General features: G+C 55.4%; 1 protein-coding gene across 4 annotated transcripts in view; it reads right to left on the bottom strand.

Moving 5' to 3' along the window:
• Adgrl1 (adhesion G protein-coupled receptor L1) overlaps positions 1 to 20,166 on the bottom strand; it is a 41,563-nt gene that overhangs the window by 4,563 nt on the left and 16,834 nt on the right. For 2 of the 4 annotated variants that reach the window (XM_038312540.2, XM_038312542.2), the window contains exons 3-19: positions 18,095 to 18,308; positions 14,265 to 14,374; positions 11,133 to 11,147; positions 6,977 to 7,777; positions 5,765 to 6,079; positions 5,292 to 5,395; positions 4,875 to 5,060; positions 4,623 to 4,661; positions 4,321 to 4,504; positions 4,041 to 4,163; positions 3,446 to 3,660; positions 3,018 to 3,188; positions 2,436 to 2,645; positions 2,134 to 2,354; positions 1,942 to 2,008; positions 1,467 to 1,558; positions 943 to 1,111 (exon numbers count right to left, since the gene is read on the bottom strand). In XM_038312540.2, the coding sequence (XP_038168468.1) occupies positions 943 to 1,111; positions 1,467 to 1,558; positions 1,942 to 2,008; positions 2,134 to 2,354; positions 2,436 to 2,645; positions 3,018 to 3,188; positions 3,446 to 3,660; positions 4,041 to 4,163; positions 4,321 to 4,504; positions 4,623 to 4,661; positions 4,875 to 5,060; positions 5,292 to 5,395; positions 5,765 to 6,079; positions 6,977 to 7,777; positions 11,133 to 11,147; positions 14,265 to 14,374; positions 18,095 to 18,308 (3,236 nt within the window). Of the gene's footprint in view, positions 1 to 942; positions 1,112 to 1,466; positions 1,559 to 1,941; positions 2,009 to 2,133; positions 2,355 to 2,435; positions 2,646 to 3,017; positions 3,189 to 3,445; positions 3,661 to 4,040; positions 4,164 to 4,320; positions 4,505 to 4,622; positions 4,662 to 4,874; positions 5,061 to 5,291; positions 5,396 to 5,764; positions 6,080 to 6,976; positions 7,778 to 8,869; positions 10,686 to 11,132; positions 11,148 to 14,264; positions 14,375 to 18,094; positions 18,309 to 20,166 lie in introns of those variants that run through there. The other 2 variants (XM_038312541.2, XM_038312543.2) reach the window with 2 other exon arrangements.

Below are 20,166 nucleotides of genomic sequence, written 5' to 3'. Positions count from 1 at the left end.
GCTGGCAGGCCAGAGAAACTCTGGTCATCTATGTCCCTGGTGGCCAGCTATTCAGGCTATTATTACGGCCCACTCTCTTTTCTTTACCACCATCGACTTCCTCAATCATTTATTCCCACATTCTCCAACTCGACACATCTTTAAGGAACATGTACTGTGTGCCAGGCACAGGGAACATTATGACTGAGCTCCTGATACCCCTGTCCCTACCTCCCCGGTATTAGAACTCTAGGCATGCATCACCGTTCCCAATCCGTGGTACTGGGGATGGGACAGACTTCATGTATGCTAGGCAAGCATTCTACCAACTCAGCTACATCCTCAGCCCTTGTGTGGTTTGCAAGAAAAAAATGTATGTGTATGGACGTTTTGCCTATGTGTATGCAGGTGCACTATGTCAGACACTCGAAGTCAGACAAGGGTTCCCCTGGAACCATTCCTTCTATCATTACAAAAGTCAGTTCTTTTTAGAATGGTTATGGCAGAAGTCTTTTTTTTTAAATATTTATTTATTTATTTATTTATTATGTATACAATATTCTGTCTGTGTGTATGCCTGCATGCCAGAAGAGGGCACCAGACCTCATTAGAGATGGCTGTGAGCCACCATGTGGTTGCTGGGAATCGAACTCAGGACCTTTGGAAGAGCAGGCAATGCTCTTAACCTCTGAGCCATCTCTCCAGCCCCTATGGCAGAAGTCTTAATGCTGTGGCTACCAGCTGTCTGCCACTTAGGGCTGGACCTGCTCTGTGCTGCGACGCCTTTGGATCCTGCTTTATTTCTGGAATCTCTTTTACTCCTGGCTGAATCCCCCCAGCCCCATCAGACTCAGATGGTTCCACAGAAGGCAGGTGCCCAGGGGACACACTGAGGGCCAAGGTGCACCTGAGTCCTTTCATTCTGGGGTCCAGAAAGTCCAAGACGAGCTCCACCACCCTCACCTTTTTCTGTAAGGCGCAGTGAAAGACAAAGATGAAGACCCCCTGGAAGGCGTTGAAGGTAGTGAAGAGATAGGCCATGACCACAGACTCCTTGTTGATGAAGAGGAGGCCGAAAGCCCAGGTGAGGCCCAGCAGGAAGAGCAGCGCAATGGCACCCAGCGCCCAGGACCTGGTGGCCAGGAGGACAGGCAATCACACTGCTCACCAGGGAAGACAGCCCAGCCCCAAGGCCTCGAGGTTGACACCGAGGGTTGGCTTCAGGTGACGGGTCATTCCCTGCCAACTTCATCACTTTGGCCAGACTTCCAGTCCACTCAAACTCCCTTTGTGGCACAATTTTCAAGGTGCCCTCAAACAGACTCACACTAAACCTGCAGTGGCAGGCCTGAAAGCACAGGCTGGATGGACTGCTGCACTTTCTGAACCTGCTGAATAGGGCCCACACCATGCACAAACCCCACCACACAGCACTAGCGGTGAACAAAAGGTTCCAGGAACCCTGAGGGCCCAGAGTGAGGGCTCACTTGATGTTATCAAGGCGGCTGGAGTCAGGCTTGAGCACTGATGAGCTCCGGATCATCTTGTGCAGGGTCACCATGAGGAACACCAGGTTCACCTGGGTAGAGAGTACAGGAAGGGCTCAGTCTCTGCTCCAACCCCTTCCTCAGGGCCTTCTCTGCCTATGGGGGCCCAAAGTGCCCACTACCTGCATCTGTTACTTGATATCACTGCTGTGAGGCCAAGGGTCATGGCTTGGCATGAAACCACAGCTGCTGGTGCACTGGCCTCAGTGTTGAAGACAATGGACTTTGTTGGCCTGGTCTTTTTAGCTACAGCTCAGGCACGCGTGCGTGCGTGCGTGTTTAAAACTAGAACCCAGGGCCTTTTGCGTAGTGGGCAAGTGCTCACCACTGAGCCATGCCCTGGCCCCTGTTTGGTTCTGACAGATTTTTACACTAGCCTGGATGAAAGGAGCCCAGTACTTGGAGTGCCACTCACCACAATGACAAAGGAAACAGGCCCAATGAAGCTCCAGATGAAGTAGTTGTCAACTCTCAGCCAGCAGCTAAAATGAGACATAACCAGAGTGGAGAGATGCCTGAAAGACCGGCCACCCCAACCCCGGCCCAAGGAAAGCCAGCCACTCAAGAGCTGAACAGACAAGACCACTGGGATAACAGAGACACTCACGCCTTCTCGGTGCCATAGCTTCGGTAGTCGATGGCAGCTGCGATGCCTACCACCAGGGCTGGGAAGCAGTAGCCCCCCAGGTAATAGTACTTGGTGCGTGAGTATTCGCTCTCAAACACTTCCACCAGCAGCAGGTAGAGGTGCACACCTTCCAGACACAGCCAGGAAAAGGCGGCCAGGAAAAAGTAGTGCAGCAGGCCCGCGAAGATGGGGCAGGCAACCTGGGGGAACACATCAGTAAGAGGCCGCTTCACCAGCTGCGGCCCTTCCCACTGCCCAGCCTCGCCCCAGGTGCGGCTCACCTCATACTGAGTCTTGTCTATCCCGACCAGGAAGAGCAGCTCCGCAAGGAAGAGGTTGATGCACAGGTTCTTGTGGATGGTGTTGCGGTCGGTCTGCAGGCCTCGCAGGAAGCAGAAGGTGGAGATGCAGATGGCAAGACAGACCAGGGAGATGACAATGCCGACCCAGGTGATGACGGACAGCAGCAGCTCATCGATCCGGCCCTGGTACTAGGGGACAGGAGGAGGGAGGCACTCAGGGCTTGGCCAGGTGACAGCTGCAGGTAAGGACCTCCAGTGCTACCCACCCAGCCACAGAGCGGCCCCCACCCCTGTGCAGGCAGGCGGTGCAGCTCGTTTCCTCATGCTCTGGAAGGCGTGCGGAGAGGAGACAAATGTGACACCAACTGCCTTTCCCAGAGTGCCTCGGGGCCAGGGGGAGCCAGATGCAAGGCCTCATGCCCTAGGCAAGTCTGGTGGCCCCCATGCCCATGAGCTGGCCTCGCAGGCATCACCCATGCTGTGTGCTCTCTAGGATGCCATGCAAAGCCAGGCCAGCAGCAAGCAGGCCCGCCCGGAGCAGCGGAGCGCCAGCCAGCTTACGATCTCTCGGTGAGCCATGAGCACTGCGAAGTTGGTGAGGTGGCTGCAGGCACATGTGGTATGGGTCTTATTGGACTCCACCAGGCGGCAGCCCTGGGTTGACCAGTAGCCCAGCATGGAGCGCTCTGAGTAGTTCCAGAAGGAGCAGTTTGCATTGAAGTGGTTCTTGGCCTGTTATATGGTGGTGGACAGGGTGTCAAAACTGCAAGCCCTATTCCTGCCCTCAAAACCAGCTACAGGGACAGTGACAGGTGTGAAGGAAGTGCCTAGGGCCCGAGGTGACCACCAGCTCTACGGGACACATGGTCCAAGCCGAAGCAGGGGAGCTGAAACTTACTCTCAGGTGGGTGAACAATGGTGGGGGATATGTAGTTCAGGAACAGAGGATGCTGGGACCTCCAGCGAGGGAGGGGTACACCTGAGCTCACCTCCAAGTGAGCCACAGTAAAGATGACAGGGTCCATGAGGAAGACGCGGCTTGATTCCTTATTAATGGATGCTGCAATGACCTGCGAGTTCACCACCAGGGAGGCACCGCCAGGGCCACCGGTCCCTGTCTCGCCTGCCAGCTTCACTGTGGCATTCTCCGTGGACAAGAACAGGCCCAAGTTATTGTAGAGGATGAAGACAACCTTGACCACCCCTGAGGAAGATGGGCACAGGGCGATATAGTGGCCATTCTCAGTCACACACTTCTGTCTGGGCTGTGGCCCAGTTGAAGCAGCAGCTCAGAAGCCATTTCCACAGGCAGGGGGAGATCAAACACAGTGGCCAGGACATACAGGCTGGCTCTCTGACCCTCTCTTACTTTGTGTGACCTTGGGCAGATTCCCTAATCTCTCTGTGTCTCAGCCTCAAATGGCAAAACATCTTCTAGAGCCTCTACAGGGCTTTGGGATATCCATACTAACGGCAGATAAACCGTGATTAAAACACATGACTGCTGTGTTCCAGAGAGTCCAGATCAAGGTACCAAGTGGGCAGTGCGCACGTGTTTGTGGACAAACCCCACGGGACACTGACCGTTGCGGCTATTCTGCTTGATGGTGTTGGCAGACAGCTGGATGGAGTTCTCGCTGGGATATTCCTGGGGAAACACCAACTCCTGCACTTGACCCTCTGTGTTCAGGACAGTCACCTCCAGGACTGTGGGAGCAGAGGCAGAAAGGATATGTTACCAGTGTCCATCCCCAGACAGGGTTCATGCTACACCATGAACCTATAGTGAAACCACAGGCCCAGGAATCGGAAAACCAACGCCCCTGGAGTTTGGGGTTGGCCCTGGGGTGGCTACAGGACTCACCCACATTCTGCTTGGCAGCTAAGAAGCGAGCGGGTTCCCTGACATTGTCAGCCAGCAGGAAGGCCCCTTCCTCCAGGACATCTAGGAGCATGGTGGCTGTGTGCACCTGTTCCGTGGCATTCATGTCCTTCCAGGACTCAAGTGCCTCTGGCCGGAGCAGGTTGTCCACCGTCTCCACCACGGCCTGTGTGTAGCAGGGACGATACCATGAGTCCCCCACATTCTTAGTTCCTTGGGGTAGCCTTAATGTCCTCTTCTCTCTCTTCCCTTCATCCCCACAATCTGCATCACACTGAGCTCACCTTGATATAATCCTTGCAGGTTCTCTCTCGCTTGTGCATCTGGAGAAAGAGATGGAGGCAGTGATAGGTGGGGACTCCAGACACTGCTCCCCTAGACACAGCGCTCAGGCCCTGGGGCCCTGAGACCTCACCTTCCTCAGGAACCCCACCTCTAGGACTGCTCAAGGCAGTGTGGCAGTGAAGGCCAGCAGCCCCTGGGGTACTGTGTCCCTCACTGGTCACTGTGGGGTGGCAGAAGGTACAGATGCCTACCTTGTTATAGTTCTTGCCGGCTGACTCGCGCTCAATGGGCCGGAGGGCTTGGAGCTGGGCGTCCAGGATGTCTAGCAGTTGTTCCATCAGCTTCACTGATGAGGACACGTCCCCAGCGTAGATGGAGCCCCGCGTATGGCGGGCCAGCTCACTAGCAATGTTGGCTGCATTCTCTCCACTCTTAATCTGCGTGAGGAGGGGAGGAAGGGACCTCAGGTCTTCTGGGCACTGGCCTGCCCTGGTCCACATTCCCTCTTCACCTGCCCTCTTCTCCCTGCTAGCCTTTCCCACGCACGGGTCAGGTAAAAGGATGCCCCTTGCCCTGGTTATAGCCCTATATGTCTCCCAAGCCATTTCCACTCCTGCTGACCCTGGGCTCTGGATAGTCTGCCTGCAAAGGGCAGCAGTTACTGGTACCTTCTGGGCTACTTGGTTGACCCAAGGGGAGGTGCAGTTACTGAGGTCAGGACCCCGAGGATTCCAGAGCCCCAGAGCAGGGAGACATTGGAACGAGGCAATTCCTGTAGAGACGGACAAGAAAGTCAAAGAGAAGGAAATGAAGAGGGGACAAGGAACGAGAGAGGAGACAGCAGAGGACGAGGAGAGGAACACTTGGGAAAAGGCACTACGTAGCCCACCCTAGCCTCCTAGGCAAGATGGGCTGTGGAAGGTTTTTTCCACAAAGCCTCTCCCAAACTTCCCTGAAACCTCAGAGCACCTGGGCTGCTTATCTGTCCCACATCTGTCCTGAAACTGACTTTGCTACTCTAGTCTGAGGCCAGTAGCCGGATTATTGGCAGCTCCCCAGGTGCTCAGCTGCAGATGGCACCTGTATAGCTAAGCTGTGTGCCTCCCAGCCCTCCGCGGTCAGCTGTGGCCCCAGCACTCACCTCGTGTTCCCTTGGGGCAAGGCCTCTCCACCAGCATACCCTGTTGGGTGGCTGGCCACTGGACCCGCCGGACCTCTCGGGGTTCACAGAAGAGCTCAGGGGACACGTGCAGATTGGGAGCTGGGGGCCGCCGGGTGCTGGGTGCTGGGGCTGTTGCTGGAGGCAGGTCAGGTCCCAGCTGGTTAATGGCACCCACTGGGTGTGTGGTGAGGGGTGCCCGGCGGAGTGGAGTGGTGGCTGCAGGCGAGGCTGTGCTGGTGAGGGGTGTGGGCCGAGCTGTGGTGGTAGTACTGAGAGGTGGAGAAGTGGCTGGGCCTGGGAGGTAGAGAGGACAGGACTGGGTCACATCCATGCCTAAGGCCCACTAATGAGCCCAAGCACAGGGCCCCTTGGCGTCTTGATATCTTCTTACTTATTGACGAGAAAAGCTGTCCTGGGTCCCCCGACCTTTTCTGTGCTCAGAGGTGCCCTACACTCATGAGTCCATATACTCAGAAGAAGGTGAAAATGTACTACTATGTACCACAAGGTCTCTCTCCCAGAGCTGGGACTGGAGATGTGTGTCAAAGCTGCTGGCTACAACACCGCTCATCTGTGACACAGCTGATTGGGGTCGGGAACCTGGCTACATTTTCCCTCGGGGGCACTCAGTCCCCCTCTGCAAAGGTTGGCTGAGGCTCTTTAGAGCTCTGGGGTTGCTCTGGGTTAGTGACGGGAACACCAGCTGGAGGCAAAATGAGACTGCAGCAAGCATCTGATGCCCTAAGCAATCCCACACGAATATGCCCAGGCAGCACAGATCAATGGGTAGAGCCCAGAATCCTGAGGTTCCACCCTCAAGCATCACAATCATCCCTCAGTAAAACAGTGGGTTGAAGACAGTAGGCACATTGAAGCAGCAGCTGTGAGGGATGTGGACAGTGTTTGCCACAAACTGGGATTTTCTGTACCTGCTAATCCTCAAGAGCTTACAGTGGGCCCTACATTCTGGTACCAAGGAGTAACGGATGCAAAGAGGCCTACACCCCTCAAACCCACTCTCACCAGTGCTGGAATCTGGGGGTCCCACCCTCAGACCCTTCTCACCAGAGCTGGGATCTGGGGTTCCCACCCTCAAACCCCTCTCACCAGTGCTAGAATCTGGGGGTCCCACCCTCAGATCCTTCTCACCAGCGCTGGAGTCTGGGGGTCCCACCCTCAGACCCCTCTCACCAGCACTGGGATCTGGGGGTCCGAACTCCAGGCTGTAGCGCACCACAAAGTAGTTATTCCACACATACAGCTGGTTGTCCCGGGGGTTGTAGTCGACAGAGGACACAAACTGGTAGGGGTTGGGGAAAGCGAGGCTGACTGGCTCCTCGCGGTTCGCATTGGTGTTGAAGGCATAGTCCACACGGTTGCCCGCCGCCTCACTGTCGTCATCCACATACACGGAGCGCAGCACGTAGAGGACGCCGCATACCATGAAGGCATTGGAGGCGGAGCGCTTGTCGTAGCCCGTTTCCCAGGTGCCCTCAAAGCGCAGAGTGTAGGGGTTGAGCTGGCTAACCACCAGGCGCCCGTTGTTGCCCTCAGTGGCATAGATGACCCACAACCCGTTCTCATCCACCGCCAGGTCAATGTCGGTCTTGCCTCCCCAGCGGTAAGGCGAGGTGTCATGGTAGTTGGCTGTGTTGATGACTGTTTCTCCGCTCTTGATGCGAGTCCGCAGGTCATACTTGACGATGTTGCGCGTGCGCTCCTTGTTGTAGAAGACTGCGCCGTCGTAGACTACAAAGCCAGTGCCATCCACACGGTTGGGCAGTCGGTACGTGGTGGTGTGGCGTGCAGCCACGTAGTCCTCCCACGAGGCATATTCAGTCAGTGTGTCCGTGCGGTAGGGGATCCAGGGCATGACGTAGATACGGTCACCTGCCTGCAGCGGGTCCTTGCACCAGGCACCAGACTGGTGCTCTGACTCATGTGTGGAGGTGGGCTCCAGTACCTTCTGCAGAGTCCCTGGGCACACGAAGACTGGGCCGGGTAGGTGGGTAGGCAGGGAGGAGGTGGGGAGGAGCAGAGGCAAGGAGAGAGGGAAGAGAGAGGCAAGTTGGTCACACGGTGGGGGGAGGAAACCATGCTGTCCCCTCCTGCTGCTGCAGTCATGGTTGCTTGGTCGGGCTGGTGATGGGAAGGGGGTTTGTGGGCCGGGAATCCCGCCCTGCCCAGCTGCCCCTCTCCCTGGAGCTGTGAACCCTGGAGACCATCAAGAGCAGGGTTAGTGTGGGGAGATGGTGCCCTCTTCCCTTCCTTGGCTGCTAGAGACCCCACAGGCTGGGGACGAAGGATTTCGCCAGAGCTCTCCCAGACTGGGCACAAAGGGATGGGAGGCGGGGACCTCTGCTGCAGTGCCACCTAGCCTCAAGGTTCAGGGTATCAGCACCCTGGCCTCCCTTCTCTGCCACTGTGGAAAAACTAGGGGCTGGGATCCCGTCCTTCACCAACCATGCAGGGATGGACTTCAAAAACAAAAAACAAAAAAAACCACTTCACTTTCTTCCTCCAAAAGCTGTAAGGGAGAGTGATGTTTCCACACCCACTCTGGCAGGGAGGCTTAGGGCTGTCTATTCTCTCCTCGGGCCCCTGCTGCTGTCTGGGCTCCACTCAGCTGGTACCCGTCAAGTAGGTAGCTGAGGAAAGGATGGAGGGAAGCAGCTCCCAGGTTAGGCTAGGGAGAAGTCCAGTCCTGCCCCAGCCGGCAGGGTCTCTGGTGGGTCAGGCTCAGAAGCACACACTGACACTGGTGCACAAGGGTGGAGTGGGGACACTTGGAGTGAGGGAGCTGCGCAGAGGGAAGAGAGACAAGGAGGTGTGTGTGTGTGTCCACAAATCCTGGCTCCAAGGGAGGCGCTCTGGAGACCACCTGGGAAGAGAAGGTTAGTGCTGGCGAGGAGAGAGGGGGTGAGCAGAGAATTCACTCCAAGGCCCAGGCCCGACTGAGTGTCCCTTCCAGGGGCAGTCCCAGGTCCAGCTCGGAGGGGGCAAGGGAGGGAACCAGGTGCTAGGATAAAGCCCCAGCCCACCCCAGCCAGCCCCCCACCTCCCCTGCCCCGGACCCCGATTTACCTGTGACCATCCCCGGCTCAGGAGGAGGGACCAAGGCAGCGCTGATGTCAGAAAGGTGGGGGGCCCCGCCCCACCCCCCCATTCCCTGAAAAGAGGAAAACCTCGACTGCATCTCGTTGGCACCACTGGCCTGCCCACCCTCGCCCCTCACAGCCCAGCACAACCTGTTCCTAGCCTACCCTAGTGGTCCAGCAGGTTACTGTGGCCAACCCCCTCTTCTTCCTTGAGTACCGTGGGACAGATGCCCTTCCCTTCTCCATCACAGACCCCCACAGGCAGGCCAGGGTTTCAGGGTGTGTGCTTGTGGGTCTATGGTGAATTCTCTGCTCCTGCTTGGCCCATCACCAAAGCAGCTAGCCCCAGGGACACAGGGAGGGCTGGGATGACTTGGCACCAACCAGCATGGTGGGCAGCTTCAGTAGTGAGGGACCCTTGGGTAGGAGCCAGGCCTAGTGCCTATTTCTAGCCTGGCTCATCAGCAGGCTGACTTGGTTGGGAGAGGGGAGCGATCTGTAGCCCCCATTACAGTACTAGGGCAGCTTGGCTCTAGGTTTCTAGGCCCACGGCAGCCAGTAGCTGAGTCCCTTTAGCATAAGTTAACCCTGGGCGCTAAGCCCTGGCATTCCTACCAGCTATGTCTGTACCCTCTGACCAGACTATCTGGCACCTGCCCTTTTTTCCCTTCTCCAGGTATCCCATAAAACCCCCTGCTAGGGGTGTGTGTGTTCATGAAGAGGGCCTGAGCTGGTCAGAGGGTACCAGGGGAGGAAAAATACAGTTAGAGGTCATCCCAAGGAAGGGGAAGAGATGAAGAAGGGTCTGCCAGGGGTCTTGGGCAGCAAGAACCCTACCTCAGCACCCAGCTCCCAACACCTCTTCCCTCCCCCAGCCCAACCCAGAAAGGAGATCCAGTGCTGTAGTTCCAAGCCTGCAAGAAGAGCGGCCAGTGCAGGGCTGACTCAGGAGAGCAAGGGAGGGACGGTGCCCAGGCCTCTGAGAGGGGCAAGGAGGGAAGGAGAAGGGAGGGGAGCAGCTCAGAGGGGCCCCGCCCACCTCCCTGGCAGGGGATCCTCCACAGACCACCTTAATTTCAAGGCAAAAGGGACCCCGAAGGGCCATCTCATTGTTTGTCCACTGCCTCCTGCCCTATTACTAGCAGGTCACCCTCCACTCCCTACATAGCCACACCTACCACCATGGGGCTCCCTGCAAGAAATTATGGGGCCTGTGGAAGTCCCCAGAGCAAGTCTGTGACCCCCACCACCCCTCCCTGGTCCTCTCCCACATCAGCCCGGAAGAAACCCTGACTGCAGCTTTGCAAGTGTGCCGAGACAGAGCCCGCTCCACCCTCCAGGAGGCCCGCCCCCGCCCCCGCCCTCCCAGGGGCTGGGGATAGCTGACAACCCTCCCCAGGACTGGACCCGGCTGGTCAGAAGGGGTGGAAGGTGGAGGCTTGTTTCCCTGTGCTCCACAACAGCTCTGGGCCTTGAAAACGCCAAATCAGAAGAATTTAAGCCACCAGGAGCCAGAGAGAGATGAAAAATCTGGTCCCCCAAAGGAAAAAGTGTCCCCTCCATCCCACCACCCTCTACCAGAAACACTTTGCAAAGGGTACGAGGGGACAGGAGAGGAGAGAGAGGAGGGGAGAGAGAATAAGAGGGAGGGAGGAAGGGACGGAGAGACAGAGAGACCGAGGAAGGAAGAGAGACCTCTACCGGTGCCTGTGGAGGCTGGGGAGTCCCTCCCTCCCCACCCGCCTGGATGCTTACACATTTCTCCTAGGGGAGGCAAAAGAAATGAGAGATGAGGTCAGGTACCCTGCAGGGACCAGGGACCAGAAGAGGTAGAGAGAGAGGTGAGAGAAGAGAGAGAGAGGTTAGAGAAAGAGAGCATGAGAGAGAGGGAGAGAGAGAGAGGGGGGGGGGGGGGGGGGGGAGAGAGAGAGAGAGAGAGAGAGAGAGAGAGAGAGAGAGAGAGAGAGAGAGAGAGAGGTGCAGGAGTGGGGTATCTTGCACAGGCTCAGAGAGGAGCTTCGGTGAGAATCTGGAAGGTGGAGAAGCCCACGGCCTTGGCCTTGGCCTTGGCGGTGCTGCAGCACCAGGGCCAGCCCAGCTGTGCTGGGAGGACACCCGGGGCAGGGAGATCACTGGACCAAGTGAGGGTGGGGGAGAAGAAGGGGTGGGAGGGAGGGCGGGCCACATGAGTATGGTACAGGTGGAACAAAGTGTGAGTCAGGGGTTAGCATTGGTAACAGTGCGTTTACCTTTCTGCTCCACTTCTACTTTAAGCATCGGAAGAGAGAGAGAAAACAAATTGAAAAAAAATGTGCAAGAAAAAAAAAGAGAAAAAAAGATTAAATTGCTTTCGTTTCTTTTCTGGCCACACGCCCCCTCTTCCTGTCTTTCCTCCTGCTTTCCCAACCCCTTCCGTAGTATCATTTCAGCCCCCACCCCCAAGTCCCTTTTTCTGGGGTAGGATGGGTTGAGAGGGTGCTGAGGAGACAGTGAGAAGGGACAGGGGAGACACACAGGAGGGAAGAGACGAAAAGACTGGTATGGTACAGACAGGCAGGTGGAGGGCCCCGGCTGTAGAGAAGAGCCCCTGTTAGGAGCTGAACTCTAGCTAGGGTATACCAGGCAGTGGGGAATATAGGAGCCACAGGGCTCCTCCCCACCCTGTGTGCTAACCCCCTGCTAGACCCAGGGGCCGAGGGAAGGGGTTTAGTGTCTCTAGGGCCTGGGTACCCCTCCCAGCTGAGAGCACAGGCTGAACCCCTTCCCCTTTGAGTAGGCCCCACCTGAGTCCAGCTGTGTTCCCCTAAGCCCTCCAGACCCCCGAAACGCACAGAGAGGGCTGTAGAGCCAGACACAGAACAACAGAGGCAGGCAGGCAGGCGCCCCTGGCCTCGGACAGAGCCAGGGTAGGGGAGACAAGAGGCACAGAATTGGAGGGGACACAGACTGGGCTGAACAGCATGTGGCAGACAGGCTCCTAAACTCCCGGGGGAGGGGCGTTCAAGGTTCAGCTGCTCTGCCCAGTCCACCAAGGGCCCAGGAGCCCTAGCTGCACCCTGCCCTGCCCACCGCCCTTGATGACGCACGGGTGGCACCTGGGAAGGAAGGGAGCGTTAGGCTGTGCTCAGCTGCAAAGCAAATCCAGTGTTAGTCCAATGTCTGGGGTTCCCACACTTTGGTGACCCCCAGCTGTGGGATCCCTGCCCCCAACCCTGCCCCACCTTGGCCAGCACTGGGGTCACCCCAGCCTCTGAAGCCCAGGGCCCTTTTGCTTGAGTTTTGTAGGGAGTCTAATTCCCCAGCGCCTTGCCCAGGACCTAGCCCTCAGGACATGCTCAGGGAAAGTTATGAAGAGTGTGCCTGGCTTCCTGAGCCCCAACCCTAATTACCTGGGGGGCCGGGAGATAATTTAACTGGGCCTACCAGATCTACCTGAACAAGACCACCCATGGCTAGCCCTATCTATGACATCCACCCTGTCTTCTAAGGCTCAGGTTTGTCTTCTCAGTCTAAAGCTGACATCCCCTGCCCCGTGCCACCTTCAACCCCACAGCCCATCTTCCTGGGTTATGTTCCTGGGCCACACGAAGGGGCTTGGCTCTAAGTATCTAAGCTCCATCCCGGGACCTGTGGGCCTCTTCTTTTTTTCTTGTATCTCAGTTTGATCTTTGGGCCTGGACCAGGGGCTTTTTCCAGCCATGTGTCCTGTCTGCTCTAGAGAGTTGGGTTCATTCTATGTTGCTATTCTTGCTTTGATTACCATGGCAATAATAGTAACTGGTTAGAAGGGAACTGTGGCCACAGTGACAGCAACCAGTGCTCATGAGGACGCGGGAACAGTGCAGGCCCTTGCAGCCAGGCCTTCCAGGACCCTGTCTACAACTGGGGAAACTGAGATCCAGAGAAGTGAAACCACACAGAAGAGGCCATGCAGCTGCTATTCTTTAGAACCTATGGCCCGGGGCAAAAAGCAGCTTGGGTCCCATGCTGTCTCTATCCCTTGAAGCACTCAGGGCAGGCCTTTGACCCCCTCCCCCACCGCAGAGGCATTAAGAAGCTCAGGTGGCGGGAAAGTGCATCCGTACCATCACTGAGCACATCTTGAACCAGGCTCGGGGCTGGGCGCTGGGGGGTGAAGTCGCAGCCTCTGCCTTCGGGGCTTTGCTCCTGGGAGCAGACTCTGGCCGCAGGGCCGAGCGCTTGTCACTCCCGATCTCCAGGACTCACGCCTCCGTCTGCAGCACCCAGAGAAATTTTTAAGTCATTTGCTGCAGGTTTCAGAGCCAGACAAGTCAGGAGCCACAGTTGAACCTCACACCACCTGCCCAGCTCTCTGGCCTAGACACACGTCACTTCCCACCTCCCACCCTGCTGCCCCAGCTGCGGATGGGCAGTGTCCCCAGTGCTGTGGGGAGGCTTCAGGGAGCAGATGGGCATCCCCCTCAGGCACTGAAAGGAAAGGGCGAAGACTAAAAGAAGAAAGTTACACAAGCGGTAAGTGATCCTGCTCACCCAACGTCCCGGCTTCACCTGCAAGGAGAAATCAGAGGTTGGAGGGGTAGGGATGGGGGAAGCTGGGTGGGAGGGGAGAGGAGGCAGAGTTATGAGGTCTCCTACTCCCCTACCCCTCACTTTGACACCCCAATGGTCCTGCCTCCTCCCCTTGTGCCTAGAGGCCCTCCCTACCTCCAGGCTGGCCATGAGAAGCCAGGTGGGAGGATGGATGAGGCGAGGGGAGGGAGGAGAGTGAGCAGGAAGACTGGTGATGCTGGGGTGTGGGGGCTGAGGATGAGCAACCCTGTCTGTATCTGCCCCCCTCAGTCAGATGTATGATAGTCAGGCTCTTGGCTCCCCAAGACCATCTTCTTAGGGGGTACTGTCATTCCAATATGGCAGTACTTTCTTTGCAGACAGGAAGTGTTCTCAGGGTAATAGATAAACCAACCAGTAGTTAGGAACCTTGGAAGACATCTTTGGCTTCCATGATGTGAAAGGGACAGGAAGGGGCGTGTGGAGGAGGATGAGAAAGATCAGGTGTGTCCACGGTCAGGAGAAAGGGCAGAAAACAGAGGGAGGCACAGCGTTCAGAAGGCCAGAGAGAGGCCAGCATGCTGTGGGAATGCAGCCTGGAAGGGCTTTAGCAACTAAAGGACATGTGAAGAAGCAGGGGTGGGCAGGGGACTAGAACTGAAGATGCCCCCACAGGAGGGGACACAGTCTGTGTGGCAAGTGTCTGAAAAGAATGTATCGAAGTGGGAGCAAGCCTGCTATCCTCTGGGCCCAGGCCCATGGATGTGTGCACACGTATGCTAGATCAAGGTGTTCCTTTCTTGCTCTGTAGGGGAAGGGCCCGAGACAGCATGAGGAACAAGATGACTCACTGTAAGGGACACAGTCGTACTGCACCTCCAGGTACTTGTAGGTTCCAGGACAGGGGTCAGGAAAGGCATCGGAGCCGGCCACCACCACACACTGGGTTCGGTTATTACACCTACAGAGAAAGGAAAAAGCGTTAAGGAAAATGATCAGGCCTGGAAGGCTCCAGGGTCAAGAGGCAAGTGTATGGCTCCAGTCGGGAAGGTGTGTGTGTGTGTGTGGGAGGGGGGGAGAGTTTTGTTGCTTCCTGCCTGTTTTCTCTACCATAGGCCTCCACAGCCATGAGGCAGGTTCTCCTGGCACTAGTACATCTTTGGCATTTTTCTTTAACTGAATTTAAAGCCCGTGTGCCAGTCACTAAAAACTCACACCACACCACATGTGGTGGGTACGCTTGCAGACACACTGTCCACAGGAGACTAAGGGCCTGCTGCGCCTGCCTTCACTCTTCCTATGGACACTGCCACACTCTGGACAGTGACTGAGACCGGAAGTGGCACAGCCAGGAAGACTCTTGAATCTCCACAGGGGTCCCTGACCCCTCCCTACCAGCCACTCTGGCGTCTGGCTAGTATGGAAAAGGACTCCTTCACAGCCAGAAGACACCGTTCCAGACACTAGTCCTCACAGGGCGGCTCTCATACCCCCAGACTGTCCCCACCTGGAGGGCATCTTCCGTTCTGGTGGCCTGCCCACCCGCTCCCTGTTTCTTCCCATTTGTTACTGCTGCCTGTGCCCAGTTGAGATGCCTGCAATGGTTCACCCTCACCGGGAGCTAGACTGGGTTCAGAACTGCCTCAGAGATTGGTTAGGTATGCTTCAAGGTGTGTCTGTGAGGGTCTTGGCAGAGGGGATTAACCCAGGCAAACAGATCCACCTCAAATGTGGCCACTCCATTCCATGGCCTGAGGGCCTAGACTAACGAAATGAAAATGAGGAGGGCAGCAGAATGCCCCCCCCTCTCTCTCTCTCTCTCTCTCTCTCTCTCACACACACACACACACACACACACACACACACACACACACACACACACCTGCTATGATGGACCGAACACTGAAACCAAGAGCCAAAAAGAACCCCTTCCTCCCTAAGTTGTTTCGGTCAGATGTACAGTCATGATCAGAGAGAAGACCCAGGTCCTTGGAGTGGGCAGGCAAGGCCTGTACAAGTGATAAGTACCTTGAATCTGCCTCCAGTTCTTCCTGGACGAGGAAGTACAGAGAGGAAGACAGCAGGAGGCTGAGGAGTAAATAGAGAAGGAGGCCTGGGAGGGTCTGATTTTATCTACCCACCCCCTTTAAAACACAGCAGTGGCTGGGCGATGTGGCACACAGCTTTAATCTCAGCACCTGGGAGTCAGAGACATGTGCATCTCTGTGAGCTCAAAGCTGGCCTGGTCTACAAAACGAGTTCCAGGACACCCAGGGCTACACAAAGAAACCCTGTCTTAAAAAGCTAAAAAACAAAACAAAACAACAACAACAACAAAATCACCGCCCCGCCCCCCCCCACAGAGCAGTGGCTTCATACAACTAGCAATGTGCCCTATAGAATTTATAGCAAGTGTGAACAATTCCTGAACACACATGTTCATGGCTGCATTGCCCACATCCACCAACAGGGGGAGATAATCCTAAAGTCCAGCCCTGGAGGACTGTTTGAGATGGTGGATGTGGCCTGCCCACATATGGAATGCTATCAGGCCAGGAAAAGGCTGCGCAGGGCAGGCTGGTGAGCGTGGAGAGAGCCTGGCAAACCTCTGGGCAGAGAGCACAGAGCAGGACGGGAGGAGACTGTGAAGCAGCTCCATGGACATGTGTGAAGCTTTTGCGACTAGGCTGAGCTGGTAAATGCACAAAATGTCACTAAAAGAATTCACTTTAGAGTGGTTAATCTCAATGTGGTCCAGGGGCAGAATGCTCATCTACAACGGGCAAGGCCTTGAGTGGCACCCCCAGACTTCCCTGGAGCTGGCGAGAACTACAACTAGAGAGTGGGCATGGCATCTGTTTTTAAGGGGTGGGGCTTTAAGGAGGAGGAAACACTAAGGTCCAGGGAAGGTTCTGGCCAACCATCCTGTGGTACCTGCCACAGCAGCTTAGCTGTGACCCTCACAGACACAAAGATCCTCAAGAGTAGGATCATCAGGAGAGGAAGCAAGGCTGAGGGCCCTCAAGCCCTTCCCCACAAGGCTCCTGAGGTCTCGCCTCGCTCCCTGGACTAGTCACTACACACTCAGCCTTCTGGGTGGAGTGGGCAGACAGGACTGCTCTAGCTGTGCAGACTGTAGAGAGGGACCTGTCTCAGCCTTTCTCCCATGCTACAGGCCAGGGAGCAGGCCTTGAACCCTGAGTCCCAGGCATCAAGCATTCAGTGAACACCTGCTGCGGACCTAGCCACAGCCATAATGGTTGGGACAAAGTTCTGTTGTCCCTGTAGGGACAATGGGCTAGGGTTAGGGAGGACACAGGATAAAATACCAAGCAAAGACAAAATACCTGATGGAAATGTGGATGGAAGGCAGGGCCCTGAAGGGGTCAGGAGCAGGGAAGGGGCCTGCAGTTTCAGAGTGTGTTTAAGCGTCCAGTTAGGTAGACAGCCACAAGGAAGCATAGGAACAGCCACTTGGATCTCAGGGACATCATTTACGGCAAAAGGACCATAGGAATATACTCATGCTTCCAGAAAAACCCAGAGGCTGGCTTTGCCACCTCCCAGCTAACAGGGCAGGTACCTGTGGCCCACAGACCCTATCAGGATGCGGCAGAGCAGAGCAGGAGGCTGGGAGTCTATGGGCTACAGGGATGCAGATTCCGATGCACGACTAAGTTTGTTTCTTTTGCGGTACTGAGGACTGAACCTAGGCAGCACTCTACAGTGAGCTGCCTTGCACTGCTGAAACTCAGAGTGTGGAGGAAAGATTGGTCAGTGGTCAAGGCAGGTCACACAGGGAGGGTCAGAGGTCAAGGCGGGTCACACAGGGAGGGTCAGTGGTCAAGGTGGTTCACACAGGGCACGTTTAACCTCAGGAAGGCTTTGGATTTTGCAGAGGAAGGTGGGAACTTGAGAATGTTCAGGCAGAGGGATAAGATCTGACTCAGGTGTCCACTGATGCCTACCACGTAGGAAGAATGGACTATATCAGATAAGATAGTGGCAAGGAGAGCAGGCAGGAGCCCTGTCCCAGGAACGGTTGCTTGCAGAGAAACTAAAGGCTCAGGATGGACTGATTCACTCAAGCAGGTTGTACAGCTTCATACGTGGGCTACCCCAGCCTGGGATACCTCCTCAGTCACACCAGCACGCCCTCATTCACACCCACACCTGCTCAGAGACACAAACACAAACTTTATATTTGCACACACATACTCAAGACATAATATCACCCTTTGTACAGTTACAGCCCCGCCACAAGCACAAGGAGAATTTGCACACCAAAGTACCCTGGCCTAGACATATACACACACTTCTGTAAGTTAGGAGTAACAATCTTTCTCTTTGGGGAAAGCACACCTTTGCTTTTGATTCTGTAAGCTTCCACCTGCCACCAATAGGTCTTGGAATAAGTTTCTGGAGGTGGAAGGATGGATGAGCAAGCATCTATGGCAGTGGTTCTCAACCTGTGGGTTGTGACCCCACAAGGGGGCATGTATATCAGATATTTACATTACAATTCATAACAGCAAAATTACAGCTATGAAGTAGCAACAAAACAATTTTATGGTTGGGGTCACCACATGAGAAGCTGTATTAAAGGGTGACAGCATCAGGAAGGTTGAGAACCACGGGTCTACGGGGCTGAGTGGGGGGACACGGTGGAGAGCAGGCTCACCGCTGGGACATGATCTTGAAGGCGTCGGGCAGGTAGCACTGCACGTTCTCCATCTGGAAAGGGTCGGCGTCGCAGATCTTGTCATCTGTGCGCCCGTAGTTAGCATTCTCCACCATGATGACGTCACTGCCTGGGCACCGCAGCTCGATGGGATAACCTTCGCATGCTAACTCCCGGCGCATCAATCCAAACGGGAGCCCGGCCCGGCTCAGGCCTGCAGGACAGTTGGGGACGGTGTCACAGTCACCAGGGAAGAAAGAACCTGCTGGCTTAGCTGGTTTGGGAAGCTGGTTATAGGAACCTTAGGCTGTGAAGTGGCAGTGAGATTTAAACCTTTGGAGGAAGGGGGTAACCTGGCCCAGAGAGATGACCCATCTTCACCCTGTAATAATTGCCTTGCCTGGTCAGAGTCAACGCCATCCTGGACATTGTGGGCCAGTTACAACTGAGTGTCCCCAAATCCTTTCAAAACAACTTTTGACATTTGTGTATATATTTGAGGGTGGTGTGGAGGCCACGTTTACCTTTTACCAATGGTACTGAGGACTGAACTCAGGCCAGGCCTGCTGGCAAACACCTTAGCTCACCTGAGCTATCGTACTAGTCCTGTCTCCCAAAATCTTATGCTGAATTGGAGAACTAAGCCCTCAGACCTCAGGAAGTAACTGTACTTGGAGATAGTGTTTTCTGAGCATTTTTCTCTCCTAACCCCCAACTAGGGCAGGGACTCATGTGGCCTAGGTTAGCCTCAAACTTGCAACATAGCCTTGAACTATTTCCATGCCACTTCCCTAGAACTATAGGCACATGGTACCACAATTAGCGTGTACATGCGCGTGCACACACACAGACTGAACTCACTAGGTAGCTCAGGCTGGCCACAAGACTATAATGATCTTCCTCCCTGCCCTAGTCTACAAATGCTGGGACGCCAGGTGTGTACCGCCACATCTGGCTTGGAGATGACTTTTTTTTTTTAAATAGTGGAGATCAATTTAAAATGGGGCTGTTAAAGAGGACCCCAATGCAGTCTGACAAGGGTTCTAACAAAAAGGAGGGTTTAGGTATATTTTATTGTTACTGTTGCAATACTAGTAATAGAGTCACTGGCACCCCCTCAGCAAGCGTTCTGCCATGCCTTTTATTCTGAGATGGGACCTCACTGACCTCTTTAGACTGCCCTTGGAACTGTGGTCCTCCTACCTCCTGCACAGCTTGGACATCGGGGCTGTGCTGTCACTCCGCACTGAGAGAGGCGATCTGACACACGTGTCATCCAGGGAAGACTGTGTGCAGACACGGGGGAGGGGCACCACAGCAGGAGGAGACCTCAGCAGGAACTGGTTGGGCTGAAGCCATGATGGTGGGTCTTTGTTCTCCTGACAAGTCCCGGATGACAGGCCTTAGGGTGGGGCCTCTGGTGGGGCAGATGGCTGCCATAAAGGCCACTGACCAAGTCTGTGATAGGATTTCTACTGAGACTGGGACACCAGGACACGCTGTCACAGCAGAACTGCACGGAACTTTCCTCCTCCATGTCAAACCCCTTCACCAGTCTGGGTTGAATCTGACTTCGCAAAAAGCTGTCCCCCAGCACAGAAGCTCCTGTGGGCGCTGCTAGACCTCTGAGTGAGTTTCCAAGTTAGCAGCAGTCACAAGAGAGAGCGACTGGGATCTTCTACCCCCACCCTCCCACAAGGAGGGGTCTGGACCCCCACAACCACTCTCCTCCCACAGAGCTGTCTCTGCCTGCTTTGTTTGCTGCTTTACTGGGAATAGGGTCAGCCTGGCTTGAAATTTCAGGTCCTCGTGCATCAGCCTCCCTCAAATTCTGAGATTACAAGCAAGTATCAGCATGCCTAACTTTTGCACGCTTAAGTTTAGATAGCCACTAGCAGTAGCTTCCTCAGGCCTTGTTTTCCCAAGCTGTAAAATGGGCACTCACCCACAGGTCAGGACCAGACAGCAGGAATTTTAAACTAAAGAATGTTTCTTTGGTTTCTTTGGTTTTTTTAAACAGTCTCAGACATAGCCAGGTGGCCTCAAAGTCTAAGTAGTCAAGGCCAGCCTTG

Source organism: Arvicola amphibius, chromosome 15, assembly GCF_903992535.2.
Source record: "Arvicola amphibius chromosome 15, mArvAmp1.2, whole genome shotgun sequence".
NCBI classification, from domain to species: domain Eukaryota; kingdom Metazoa; phylum Chordata; class Mammalia; order Rodentia; family Cricetidae; genus Arvicola; species Arvicola amphibius.
The sequence above is the reverse complement of the archived record's forward strand: the minus strand, read 5'-3'. Positions and strand labels throughout refer to the sequence as shown.